Source organism: Capsicum annuum, chromosome 1 (genome assembly GCF_002878395.1).
Source record: "Capsicum annuum cultivar UCD-10X-F1 chromosome 1, UCD10Xv1.1, whole genome shotgun sequence".
In the NCBI taxonomy this organism is placed as follows: Eukaryota; Viridiplantae; Streptophyta; class Magnoliopsida; order Solanales; family Solanaceae; genus Capsicum; species Capsicum annuum.
In genome coordinates, this window is record NC_061111.1 from 254033459 (window position 1) to 254047572 (window position 14114).

General features: G+C 35.4%; 2 protein-coding genes across 3 annotated transcripts; both read left to right on the plus strand.

Annotated features, from left to right (window-relative positions):
* Positions 1–504: 504 nt before the first annotated feature.
* Positions 505–7516, plus strand: LOC107851257 (AT-hook motif nuclear-localized protein 1). The gene is made up of 5 exons (XM_016696216.2): positions 505–2126; positions 4530–4603; positions 5009–5140; positions 5675–5836; positions 7008–7516. The coding sequence occupies exons 1-5, from the start codon at positions 1733–1735 to the stop codon at positions 7242–7244; spliced, it is 999 nt and encodes a 332-aa protein (XP_016551702.1). The 5' UTR covers positions 505–1732; the 3' UTR covers positions 7245–7516.
* Positions 7517–9984: 2468 nt separating this feature from the next.
* Positions 9985–14044, plus strand: LOC107851352 (exosome complex exonuclease RRP42). Of its 2 annotated transcripts, XM_047402145.1 has the most exons (9): positions 10002–10116; positions 11161–11223; positions 11925–12052; positions 12152–12208; positions 12350–12442; positions 12622–12700; positions 12835–12959; positions 13295–13438; positions 13517–14044. In XM_047402145.1, the coding sequence occupies exons 2-9, from the start codon at positions 11196–11198 to the stop codon at positions 13757–13759; spliced, it is 897 nt and encodes a 298-aa protein (XP_047258101.1). In that variant the 5' UTR covers positions 10002–10116; positions 11161–11195; the 3' UTR covers positions 13760–14044. The 2 variants fall into 2 exon arrangements, with proteins under 2 accessions (XP_016551824.2, XP_047258101.1); XM_016696338.2 differs by lacking the exon at positions 11161–11223 and having other exon boundaries at positions 9985–10116.
* Positions 14045–14114: the final 70 nt, after the last annotated feature.

Genomic DNA, 14114 nt, shown 5'->3' on the forward strand with positions numbered 1-14114 from the left:
CCTAATTTCACTTTTCCCAACTACAAACTTTTTTTATTTTTAAATTTTAAATTTTCAAAATTTTCTTTTTCACCGGACCCCAAATATTTTCTTAACCACGATATATAATTTCTCTCCTTTCCATAATTAATTAGTATTAATTACATTTTTGTACGTTTTAATTTATATAGATTCACTTTTCTTTTTCGTCCGACAAAATAATATATTTTATATTTAATAATAATTTAATTTTAAAATATTTATTTATCTTTAATAAAATAATTTATAGTTACATAATTTTTTTTTTGTTTTAATTGTAGTATTTAATTTATTGAAAGTTAATTTAAGTAATTCATAAAGCTAGATTAGAATAGATTAATATCATATTTTAAAATTTAAATATTTAAAAATTGTAGAAAAAATAATTATAAATTATAATTTTATATTAATAAAATTAAAAATTATATTTTAAATCATTGATCAAAGTCTATATCCTTTAATTTTTAAAAGGAAGCTTATATAACAATAAAAAGGAATGGAGGAAATTATATTTAATAGTAATTTCTTTTTCTTGTCATTATTATTATCATAATTAATTATTATTTCCTTCAATTAGGATTTGGACAAATCTGAGAAAAGTTAGGAATTCCAAATTACCTTTTTTTTTTTTTTTTTTTCTTTTTAACTCCATAAAAACTCCATTTTTTCACATTTTCTCATCACTTATTTTTAGCTAAAAATTCAATCTTTTTTCCTTTAATCCCTCTCTTTATTTCTGGAAAATAGCTAAAAATTTGTATTTTTTTCCGATTCTTCCCATTTAGTTCCTTTTTTTCTGTTTTTTTTTTTTTGCTTCTCAAATTTGATTTTTTTTTTTAAAAAAAGAGGAGAAAATGAATAGCTTCATATTTTCCCAGTTTTTAATCTTTCTGTATTTTAGTTGAGCTGGTAAGATTTCAAAAAATTACTTAAAAGCTTCATTTTCATTTTTTTTGTTATTTTGAGTTCTTGTTTTTTAGTCTATTTTTGGCATTTTGTATGAAGAAAAACTATGACTTTATGAGTAAAAAGTGGAACTTTTTTTAGTTTTTTTTTGAAGTTTTTGAGTGATTTTTGGTGTTTTCACTATAGTAATATGATGTGTTTTTTAGTGAAGTTGGAGTTAATTTTTTGCTGTTTACTATAAGAAAAATGATTGAGTTTTTGAGCTAAAGGAGAAAACTTTTTTTTTTGGGTGTTTTTGAGTGATTTTTTTGCTGTTTTTACTTTATGAAAATGATGAGTTTTGAGTAGAAGGTGAAAAGAAATTTTATTGGAAGATTTTTGATTGATTTTAGCTGTTTCACTATAAGAAAATGATGAGTTTTTGAGTAAAAAGTAAAAATAAATTATTTTTGAAGATTCTTGAAATGATTTTTGCTGTTTTGAGTTTAGAAAAATGTTGGAATTTTGAGTAAAAGGTGAAAAAAAATTCTTGGAAGGTGATTTTGTTGGTGATGGGATTTTGAGTAGAAGGTGAAAATAATTTTTTTTTGAAGATTCTTGAAATGATTTTTGCTGTTTTGAGTTTAGAAAAATGCTGGGATTTTGAGTAAAAGGTGATTTTTTTTTTCTTGGTTTGTGATTTTGAGTAAAAGGTGAAAAAAAATTAAAATTTTCTTGGAAGGTGATTTTCTTGGTGATGGGATTTTGAGTAAAAGGTGAAAAGAGAATTTTATTGTGAATTGTTTCTATAGTTGTTGTGAAGAAAAATATGAGTATGAGTGGAGTAACAGTGGTGGGATCAGATGCACCATCAGACTACCATATGGCACCTAGGACCACTAGTGAAAATCCAAGTCAAGTAGTGAAACCCCAAGTGGTTGGTGTAGTTGTTTCACCAACTCCAGCCTCCACTGGCCCCGGTGGCATAGTCACCGGGGCCGTGGCTGGGTCTGGAGGGCTGGCATTGGTGAAAAAGAAGAGAGGTAGACCAAGAAAGTATGGACCTGATGGAGTGGCTATACCTATTTCACCTAAGCCTATTTCGTCGGCTGCACCAGGGGCGTCGCCGGTGATTGATTTCTCCGTGGAGAAACGAGGGAAGATACGGCCGGTTGGGTTAGTTAGTAAGCCTCATATGCCTAAGTTGGAGGTTGATAATTCAGGTAAAGATTTGAACTTTGTTTACTGTTTAGTTATTGTGCACTAAGCTTTTGTTATGTGTAGGGTCCGGTGAAGGATCGGGTATGTCGTTTTATCTTGCATTTGTGCAAGTAAATGCGTATGTAGCATATAATCTATGGGTTAAATTGAATGTATCGCTTTGATGTTAAGTCAGATATATGTGTGTGTGTGTAAAAAATCACATGTTTTTCAACAAATATTAAATAGTGAACTCATTATTTCAAACGTATAATGTGGATAGTCCGGTTAGTCGGGTTTGTTAGTAATCCTCATATGTCTTAGTTGAAGGTCGAAACTTCAGGTAAAGGTTTGAACTGTGTTTACTATTTAGTTATTGGTATACTAAGCTTTCGTTGTGTGTAGGGTCCGGTGAAGGGTCGGACCACATTGAGTATATTGTATGTAGTTTTATCTTGCATTCGTGCTAGTAAATGCGTAGATAGCATATGATCTATGGGTTAAATTGAATGCATCGCTTTGATATTAGTCATATATATATGTGTGTGAAAAATCACATATTTTTCAACAAATATTAAATTTTGAACTCATAATTTCAAACGTATAATGTGGAAAGTCCAGTTGGTCGGGTTAGTTAGTAAGCCTCATATGCCTAAGTTGGAGGTTGATAATTCAGGTAAAGATTTGAACTTTGTTTACTGTTTAGTTATTGGTGTACTAAGCTTTCGTTTTGTGTAGGGTCCGTTGAAGGGACGGAGCACATTGAGTGTATTGTATGTAGTTTTATCTTGCATTCGTGCTAGTAAATGCGTAGATAGCATATAATCTATGGGTTAAATTGAATGTATTGCTTTGATGTTAGTCGTGTGTGTGTGTGTGTGTGTAAAAGAATCATATGTTTGTCAACAAATATTAAGTTTTGAACTCATAATTTCAAACGTATAATGTGGAAACTCCGGTTGGTTGGGTTAGTTGGTAAGCCTCATATACCTAAGTTGGAGGTTGAAAATTCAGGTAAAGATTTGAACTTTGTAGCTGTTTTAGTTATTGGTGCACTGTGCTTTCATTACGTGTAGGGTCCAGTGAATGGTCGGACCACATTGTGTGTGTTGTACGTAGTTTTATCTTGCATTCGTGCAAGTAAATGCGTAGATAGCATGTAGTCTATGGGCTCAATTTCATACAGGTCATATACATGTATGTGTGTTGCTAATTTTTCAACAAATATTAAGATTTTGAATTCATAATTTCAAACATAAAATGGGAAAATTTTGGCTAGTTGGGTTAGTTTGTAAGTCTCATATGCCTAAGTTGGAGGTTGAAAATTCAGGTAAAGATTTGAACTTTGTGCTGATTTAGTTATTGCTGTACTAAGCTTCCGTTATGTGTAGGATCCGGTGAAGGGACGGACCATATTGAGTGTATTTTATGTAGTTTTATCTTGCATTCGTTCAAATAAATGTGTAGATAGCATAAAATGTATGAGATCAATTGTGTGTAGGTCATATATACATATATATGTGTTGGTAAAGTTGCTTAATTTTCAACTAATATTAAATTTTGAATTCATAATTTCAAATGTATAATGGGGAGAATTTGGCTACTTGCGTTAGTTAGTAAGTCTCATATGCCTAAGATGGAGGTTGAAATTCAGGTAAAATCTGAACTTTTTTTTACTGTTTAGTTAGTGGTGGATTCATATCTCGGTAAACTAAGCTCCCGTTATGCTTTGATTTCGGTGAAGGGACGGAACCACATTGAGTTTGTTGTATGTACTCTCAGACTTTTAGCCATCATTCATGCAAGTTGATGTGTATGTATAGCATATAATCTATGGGTTGAATTGGTTGTTATGTTTATATGCAGGTCATATATATATGTGTGTGTGTGTGTGTGTTTGTGTGTGTACATGCCTGCACGCATGTGTGTAAATGATCACTAAAATTTCGATGAATTTAAATTTTGAACTCATAATTTCAAATGTATAATGGGGAAATTCCAGCCGGTCGAGTTAGTTAGTAAGCCTCATATGCCTAAGATGGATGTTGAAAAATCAGGTAAAGATTTGAACTTTTTTTACTGTTAGTTAGCGGTGGTTGTAGCCGTTTGCTTGTTGATACTTTTGAACTTTTTCTTTTTTAACATTTATCTCAGTGCACGAAGCTCCCATTATATTGAGTTTATTGTATGCATTTTTAGCCTGCATAATTCGTTCATGCAAGCCAACACCTATGTAGCATATAGACAGTGCGTTCAATTGAATCCAACATTTTGATACGGATCAGTTGTGTGATAATCTTCAAAAATATGTACCTAAATTTTCTTTTTGTCCGAGTTCACCTCTATCTGAAGGTCACTTATGTTGTCAGATGAATACTGGTCCGTAATGACTCGTGTTGAAGTATTAATACTTTTTCTTTCTGTAGGTTTAAGTGAATGGGTCTCATGCTCCGTTGGTGCTAATTTTACGCCCCACATAATCACCGTTAATACTGGAGAGGTAAAATGTCAGCCGAAGCTGGTATATCTGTCATTTTCATGCAAATTTTCGTAGTTTGCTGCCTGGTAAAATGGGTCGTGGCTATCATAAAATATACAATTCATCGGCGATCTGTGTCATTGCCAGTTTTGTTGCTTGGATTCTCCAAAATACTACCGCACTTGCATCGGATCCTCCTAAAATGCACTACTTTTGGGAGGATTCAACATGCATCCTGCGGTATTTTCGAAGAGTCCGAGCAACATGGCATGCCAGTACTTCACAAATTCTCACTAATTAATTAGTCGTTTTTCAAGAATTCTTTCCATAACCAGGATTTTTTTTTATAACAAAAATTAAAAAATTGAACTTCTATATATTGAACTTCATGGAGATCGCTGACTGTTCGTTTTGATTTTCTTTTAGGATGTCACCATGAAGATTATATCATTTTCTCAACAAGGTCCTCGAGCAATATGCATTCTCTCAGCGAATGGTGTAATTTCAAGTGTTACACTGCGTCAACCAGACTCTTCAGGTGGCACGTTGACGTACGAGGTCTGTTAACACGAACTGTTTAATTCATGTTTACCTCTTTGCTTAATATGTGACCTTTTAGATCAGTTTTAACATTTACCATGTTTTTGTCATAAATAATGAATGAAATATATTTAGCCTGCATTTATATATTTGAACATCTTATATACATGCAAATATATTGGCTATTGTATTTGTTGGTGTTTCCTGCATTGTCCTCAAGTTCATTTGTTTATAAAGAATTAGATGTAACTAACGAAAATTGGTCTGAGATTGTTTAGGTGTTCGAAATGCTGAATGTAATAGTGTAACATATTCTAGTCCAATGTATGAATGGTGATAGATCAACTAGGTGTTTTCTGATACTTGTAATCTTATGAATGATTATTTGAAAGAGTCTATCTACTCGAGTTTGAGGGGTCATTTAGTTCCCAAACGAAATTTCGCTGGGGGTATTATGCAAGGAATGTATTACTTTGATGAAAGGCGTTAACTTTGCGCATGTTTATCTGGTTGGCGTTTGTGCATAACCTTCCTCTTCCTTTGTTCCTGTAGGGACGGTTTGAGATACTGTCATTGACTGGATCATTTATGCCGTCTGAGACGGGAGGAATGAGAAACAGATCCGGCGGAATGAGTGTTTCCCTAGCAAGCCCTGATGGACGCGTTGTTGGAGGTGGAGTTGCCGGTCTACTAGTCGCTGCCGGTCCTGTGCAGGTATTGTTTCTTCTATGCTTGTTTTAGGCAATAATTTTTGAGTTATATCCAATGTTTTCACACAGTTAGTGTAGTTTGACCCATCGTAGCATGTTCGCTACTCTCTTTTCTAAGTTGTCCACCCAAAGCTACGGATAGTTGTTTTCAAAACAGAAAAAAGTTCAAATTTACCCGTTATTCAACTTATTCTCCGTTGTATTTGAGGCTGGAGCTTCGTTAGGGTCAAGGCCGGGTGCGAGACATTTTGCTAACATTAAGGATATGAACTATTTTAAAGTAGAATAAATAGAAAAATTACGATATTTCGTATAGTAGAGAGGTATAAAAGGATATGAATGATCTTAAAGTATAACAAATAGAAAAATTAAGGTATTTTGTATAAGTATAGAGAGGATTTTTTACAGTCAGTTAACGAAAATTAAACTCTATTGACAAATATGAAGTGGTAATCTCGTGACGGTCTTTCCAAGTTTTAAACCATAGTAAAAATATAGGGGTAAATCTCGACTTTTTTCCCGAAATATCTACACTTGAGCTCCCTTAAAAGTGATGGGTAAATATGAGACTAAGAATGATTGTATTATGAACGGTTTTGAAGTATAAGAACAACAACATATCCAGTGTAATCACACAGTGGGTCCATAATATAACATGTAAAATTAAGATATTCGGTATGGTAGAGGGTAACTTTGGACCTTTTTACCTGACGAATATGAAGTAGTACTTTGGTGCTATGTTGCTCAGACTCTTCAAAATTGTCAACGGGTACGTGTTGAATTCTCCTAAAGTAGTGTACTTTTGGTGAATCCGACACAGTTGCGTCATCGAAAGTGAAGCTCAACTTAGCTTTTGTGACCTAAGTTGTGCGGACTCTTCACTTTCGATGTCGCACCCGTGTGTGTGTCGGATTCTCCCATAGTAGTGTACTTTTGGAGAATCCGACACTGGTGCGGCATCGGAAGTGAAGAGTCCCCGCAACTTATCTTTTGTGACCTAAGTTGTGCGGATTCTTCACTTTTGATGTCACACCCGTGTCGGATTCTTCAAAAATACACTATTTTTGGCGAATCCGACACGCACCCATTGACATTTTTGACGAGTCCGAGCAACATAGTTTGTGACGCTTCGGCCAAATTACAATTTTTTTTTCTCTTTTGTTGCTGTGAATCAGATCGTCGTGGGCAGCTTCCTTGCTGGAAATCAACATGAGCAAATGAAGACCAAGAAGAACAAATTGGAGCCAATAACAGCTACTGTTGTTCCTCTATCTAATCCGGATACCCAAGAACCGTATAATCACTCTTCTGCAAAATCAACAATGCCTGCTTCGTCGATTAACTGGTCATCGTCATTAGCACCCGAGTCAAGAAACAAGCCTACTGACATCAACGTAACGCTGCCTGCATAGGAGGGTAAATCATTCCGGTTCTCATTTGAATCCTTAATTCTCACATCCATTTGTTGTTTAACTTGTTTGTTAGCCTCATCTACCGGGCATTGTCATTTTCCGGTTGAGGTTGTGTAGTCATTCGAACTAGTTTTCGTCGTAGTTCTTGTTCTATTCGGTCGTTCGTTGTAGGATTTCCAGTTGTATAATTGGTCTCTAAATGAATTTCATCTTCATTGATGTTTTATGTTCAGTTTTAGCCAAGATAAATTGATTATCCTCTTTTCATGCAATGTGTTTGAACTATTATAGTTGCCTCCATGAAAAGCAACACTCCCACTGCCCCCCGCCCCGCCCTGCCCCGTTTTTAATTGTTACGAATGTGTGTGAGCATATGACTTGTTCGGATTCTCTAAAAATGTTGTTCCGAGCAACCTATGTGCCAGTTATGTTGCTCGGACTTTCCAAAAGTGTTGTTCCGAGCAACCTAAGGTGCCCATTATGTTGCTCGAACTCTCCAATAATGTTGTTCCGAGCAACCTAAGGTGTCAGTTATGTTGGTTGGACTCTCCAAAAATGTTCCGAGCAACCTAAGGTGCCAGTTATGTTGCTCCGAGCAACCTAAGTACCCGTTATGTTGCTCGGACTCTCCAATAATGTTGTTCCGAGCAACGTAAGGTGTCAGTTATGTTGGCTGGACTCTCCAAAAATGTTGTTCTGAGCAACCTAAGGTGCCAGTTATGTTGCGCGGACTCTCCAAGGTGTTGGTTATGTTGCTCGGACTCTCGGAAAACGTTGTTCAGGGCAACCTAAGGTGTCAGTTACGTTGATCGAACTCTCCAAAAATGTTGTTCCACGCAACCTAAGATACTGACATCGCTTCTCTTCCCCCCACTCCCCTCGAGAACATCAATTCTTGACCTGTTTTTAATGGGCTAATGTAAACACCAGGTGCGGGTAAGTGTTAATTACTTATAACATATATGTATAATTTCTTTTACTACTAAGAAATATCTTACTATAGTAATTATAATTCTCGTTTTTAAGCATCTTAGTTTGACTGAACTGATTTTTGAAATGTAAAAAAAGATTTTGAAAAGAAGTGTATGACTTCAATTTTTTTTTTTTTTAAATTTAAATCTTGTGTTCTTGAACATTTAAAAAAAAAATTAAATCTTGTGTTCTTGAACATGCCATATTCTCCAAGCGCTGATAATGCCTCGGATCCATAGTGTGACAGACAATTTGTACAAGTTGTTCAATTTAAATAAGTCGTACCTTGCTCAGACCAATAAATAGAGTTGAGGTTATAGTTAAAAGCCGCTAATAGAAAATCGAAATAACTAGTTATAGTCTCTTAGTAAGAGCCCATCGATAATACTTAATTTGTCTAACATTATATTAATTAATATATTTATTAAATTATTTATATAAATAATAAAAAATAAGACGAATAAATGAATTCTTTTTGATTCTGCATGACTCTTTTTGATGACTTTATATATATATTTTTTTTGTTTGGTGTTCAAGGGCTGGACTCTTACCGCTTGTGGTCGGTCAGAACGTCTCTCTCAAGACTTAGATTAGCGCTCAACATTCCCTGCAATGAGAACAAATTCGTTCTCGTATGGCTAATTTGTATAGACATATAGCTTACGATGATTACTAATGATTTCGGCTTCATGCAAAAATGACTTGCGGGATCAAACAAAGGATGCATTTTTGGGGTTAGCTTATCCTTGCGGGATTGTAATAATAAAATTTTAAATAGATTTTCATTGATTACTTACATTTAAATTTGGCTAAATTAGAGATTCGACTCAAACACTTTTTTTTCCCACTTGATATCTCATTATTTGCTTTGAGGTCTTACTAATTCGAATTCGCTCTGAAAAGTCTTACCAATATGTAAAATGCTCCCTAGTAAAGACGTTTTCAAGGATATAAAATCAAGTTAGCATAATACTATAAAATCAAAGGACAGCCCGGTGCACTAAAGCTATGTGTAGGGTCCGGTCAAAGAAAAGTGAAAGAAAATTATCTGACATGGATCGGGAGATTAAACCCGACAACTTTGAGATTCAAGTATATTAATTTTGATCGTGAATTTAGACAATTAAATTTACAACAACATATCAAATATATTCCCACCAAATGTTTTTTTTTTTTTCGGGTTGGGGGTGGGGGGTTAAGTGTATGCATTCGTACCGGCCACCATCTCAGAACTGAAGTAGAGAGATTGTTTTCGATAGATAATTAAATTTACATACTTGATAATTACATAGCGAATACTATAGACCATAATAATTAATAAATTCAGAAGAATTAAGGAAAAATTACATAAATCCACACCGTAACTTACCATTATTACCCAATATCAACCCCTTATAATAGTTACGAAAATTTCAGATTTCACTTAGGGCCATCACTTAGTTTCGTGATACATTACCGGACCAACTAAGTAATGTATTGCGATCGTCTGAACTGGGTAAGTAATGCATTGCGATATCGCCACCCTAAGTAATGTATCGCGACCATCACTGGACCGTCTAAGTAATGCATCGCGACCCTAAGTAATGTATCGCCACCTTAAGTAATGTATCGGGACACAAAAATTAATTATCATGTAGTTAGGTACTAAACTGTTGAGATTTATGAAATATGCCCAAAAATTAATTTGATGAATTACTCGAAAAATCCAAAAAATATGGAAAACAAGGTCCAATGGGCCTCAGATATAAAAGCCCAAATTCTTCCAATTAAATTTCAATATCAAAATATGAAAGCCCTTAATTGAACACTGAAAAACTCAGGTTAAACTTCAAATTACCGGCCAAATTCTCCGGCGACTGCTACATTCTCTCCATCTTTTCCGGCAGCTCAAATCGAGCTTGTAAGTGCAACTCTTCCTTTATTATCTTTGGAGTTTTTGCATTTAAGTGAATGGCCATGTTTTAGTTTCTCTAAATGTTTTTTGAGTTTAATTTTTTTGCACTGTCAATGTACAAAATAGTAAAATTTTGACCTGCTGTTACCGAATATTTTACGTAAAAATTGAAAAAGAAAAAAATTGGGTAACGTGCAATAATAAGTTTACTTGACAGTGCACAAAACTTTTTTCTAATAACCATGGTGTTTGAGTCAGCTTGCGTACACCTCGACTAATTACACGAGATAACTGTCACATCACACCACCAGCAACAGGTACCACGTAACTCTGTCCACCAATACTAGAATAAATGAGATTTCTTCCCATTTTTTCTAGCCTAGCCTTGGTGGACAGAGTTATATGTTACCTGTTGTTGTTGTAATAAGTGGACTTGCACCCAAGCTGTCCCGACACCACGATTATTAAAAAAAAAAAAACTAATTATGTATCTTCATTGGATGTATCGGGAGCTAATTATGTATCTTTACTAAGGAAAAACTCTATCTTCGTTGGATGTATTATGTATTTCGATAGACCCAAAATCGAAAAAAAATGTGACGGGAGCTAATTATGTAGCTTTACGAAGGAAAAAATGCATCGGGAGCTAATTATGTACCTCGATAGACCCAAAATTGGAAAAAATGTGTTGGGAGCTAATTATGTATCTTTACTAAGGGAAAAATGTATCTTGATTGGATGTATCGGGAGCTAATTATGTATCTTGACAGATCCAAAATCGAGATTTTCAGTAATTATGCAAAAGGACGGGATTTTTTGTAATTAAGCTACAAACTATCGGGATTTATGTAGGTTGCGCATTTTCTTTTAATGCAAAGTTCTTTTTCTTTGTGCTTGGAACACACATCCAGTTATTTTGTTAATAATTTGATCTATTAAGTTGTTAGATTAAATTGAAAGGTAAGCATTAAGGAAAATTGTGTAAAGAATGTAATAATTAATATGCTTAGAGTTCATTTATAAAAATTGAAATGGAGTTTATCTTTTTAGAAAATATTAATCAGAATAGTTGATATGCTTTTGGAATGAGGATGAAGAAGAAAATGACACCAGGTGATTTCTTTACCATTTTTTCTATAACTTTGGTGAACAACGTTGCCTGGTACCTGATGCAGGTGAGAGTTGGCAGGTATCCCGTGGACAAACGCAAAGCTTTCGCGCAACTCTACTAAATTCACGGGATACTTGTCACCTCGCACCAACAACAGATATCGGGTAACTCTGTCCACCAAGACTAGGACAGATGGGAAGACTCAGCTAGTGGTTTTTGTCTCCGTTGGGAGTCGAACCTAAGACCTCAGGCTTTCAACTTCATTGACCACTAGGCCATATCCTTGGGTGCTTAAAAATCTATGTTTGAATTCACACAAATAGTTAAGTGCTTTGTCGAAGGACTCTGACCTCCGACACTCTTTTTGAAATGGAGGAAGTAACTTATTTTTCGAAACTATATTATAAGAATGGAAAAAGGAGAGTATGAATATAAAATATGAAAAATTTACCATTATATTTGAATTTTCAAAATTTCGAAACAGCCGTGCTACCTCTCCGGAGGTAGTGGTATGGACTGCGTACATCTTACTCTCCCCAGACCCCACTGTGTGGGAATACATTGGATTTGTTGTTGTTGTTGTAATTTGAGTTTTCAGCACTTGAGATAAAAGTCATAAGCTTTATATCATTTACTCTAGTCCTTCTGTCAAGATTATGAACTGTTATAAGGAGTGATTGTGTATGATTTCATTCACTTACAGAGATGGTTGGTCTATCTGTTGGAGAGAAGAACTTTATTAAGGGTGGTATTGCCCAGGATCTGCGAAATGATGGTAGAAAACGGCTAACTTATCGACCAATTTATGTGGAAACAGGTGTTATTCCTCAGGTAGTGTTATGTTCTGTTATATAGATGAAATGTTCGCCGTTTTAGTGTTTCTTTTGCTACAACTCGAGTTCAGTGTTAAACTTCATTGCTTCTTACAAGGCAAATGGATCTGCAAGAGTCAAGTTGGGTGAAACTGATGTTATTGCCAGCGTTAAGGTACTATTACGGTCTAGGCATTGAAACGTGTGTTCTACTTCCCGTTTTAGATTTGATGATGCCTTCTTGGTTATCCTTAGTAGTCACGGTACAGTTTTTTCATCAAAGTTGTTTAATTGGCCTATTAAATTCTTATTGCAGGCGGAACTTGGGAAACCACGTGTATCTCATCCTGACCAGGGAAAGGTTTATATTTACGTAGAGTGCAGTCCCACAGCAGAGCCATCATTTGAGGTTGCGTACATGGATTCAGTTTACTTCCTTGTTTTCGTTTATTGGTTTTGTAGTTTTGTTAGAAAATTTGTTCCCTCTTGTTTTCTATATTTGGCAATAACCTTTCTTATATCCGAACATAATGTCATACTGTAAATCTCTTTATCAGTTATCAGTTTCGATTGTGTTGATTCATGTAGCGCAGAGGAGGTGATGAATTGTCCACAGAGCTCTCGATAGCACTTGAGCGGAGTCTCTTGGGTGGTAAAAGTGGAGCAGGTATTCACTAAACTCCACACTTCTCTCTACTAAATCCACGTTTCTTCTACTGGGGACGTAACCATCCATTGGTGTAAATGTTGCACTTATGCATCCCTCGAGTTGATAATCTCGTGATGTGTTTCATTTTGCAGGGGCTGGAATCAATCCGGCATCTCTCTTGATCAAAGAAGGAAAAGTATGCTGGGATCTGTATGTCGATTGCCTTGTTATTAGTTCTGATGGAAATCTGCTGGACGCACTAGGTGCCGCTATCAAGGTACATTCTAATAACGTTTCCTCTTCCTGTACTAGCAAGGTGAAAACGGTGAAACTTGCTTCGACTGTTTTAGAGATGCTTTGATACTTGAGAATGCAGCCCGAAAGCAATAACCATATTCTGACTAATCGAAATAAATTGTTATGGAAGATGGGACGAAAGAAAGGAATCATATTAATTGGAACATTCTCTACCTCTGAGGTAGGGGTAAGGTCCGCGTACACTCTAGACCTTACTTTGTGGGACTACGCTGGGTATGTTATTGTTCTAAGCAGCGATGAGCAGGTGTATCTCTTTTTAATAACGTATTATCTCTGTGATTGATGTTCTTGCAGGCTGCATTGAGCAATACAGGTATTCCGAGAGTTCAGGTTCGTGAAGCTGCCTCATCCGATGAGCAGGCAGATGTCGATGTCAGTGATGAAGAATTTCTGCAATTCGACACCAGTGGAGTACCCGTCATAGTTACTTTGACAAAGGTAAACAAACCCTATTACTCTCCATCCATTTTATCAGACTACAATCCAACGCAGACATTTTCCTTTCAATAATTGCAGGTTGGGAGGCACTACATTGTCGATGCAACTTCAGAAGAGGAATCGCTAATGAGCTCAGCTGTTTCCATTTCTGTTAATCGACATGGAATGATATGTGGATTGACTAAACGAGGAGGTGCAGGGTTAGACCCTAGTGTCATACTCGACATGATATCTGTCGCGAAACATGTAAGTGAACAACTACTAAACAAACTTGATTCGGAGATAGAAGCCGCTGAAAGAGCAAATGAAGAAGAACCATGACATAGCTCGACGGATTTTTACCTATATATAGTTGTTCAACCTCACTAATATTTTGCAGCTAAGTGAAGCTAAACTTTTGTTATATCAATTTGTAACGGTGGTGTTCGTGTAATCATTTGTAAGAGTTAGATTTTTAGGACCCTTCCGCGAGTACATGGCGCTCGCGGTGTAGTTGTGAAGCGATTTGGATTCGATTGTTTTGTTGATCAAACATTGCTGCGCATGGATGGTTGTATACTGGTTCATTTGAAAATGATCTTCAAAATCTTTTGATTTCTCTCTTCATTTACACAAGTCTCTCCTTGTGCATTTTGAAAGAAACTAGTGTAATTTCTATTATGGTTAATGCTTTTAT

Bases quoted from the DNA above. Each gene is read 5' to 3' on its own strand.
- LOC107851352 (XM_047402145.1), top strand. From the start codon at position 11,196: ATGAGGATGAAGAAGAAAATGACACCAG. The intron at 12,053-12,151 runs GTAGTGTTATGT...GCTTCTTACAAG, and splicing joins AAACAGGTGTTATTCCTCAG to GCAAATGGATCTGCAAGAGT. The intron at 13,439-13,516 runs GTAAACAAACCC...CAATAATTGCAG, and splicing joins TCATAGTTACTTTGACAAAG to GTTGGGAGGCACTACATTGT.
- LOC107851257 (XM_016696216.2), top strand. From the start codon at position 1,733: ATGAGTATGAGTGGAGTAACAGTGGTGGGATCAGATGCACCATCAGAC. The intron at 2,127-4,529 runs GTAAAGATTTGA...TTCTTTCTGTAG, and splicing joins GTTGGAGGTTGATAATTCAG to GTTTAAGTGAATGGGTCTCA. The intron at 4,604-5,008 runs GTAAAATGTCAG...ATTTTCTTTTAG, and splicing joins TCACCGTTAATACTGGAGAG to GATGTCACCATGAAGATTAT.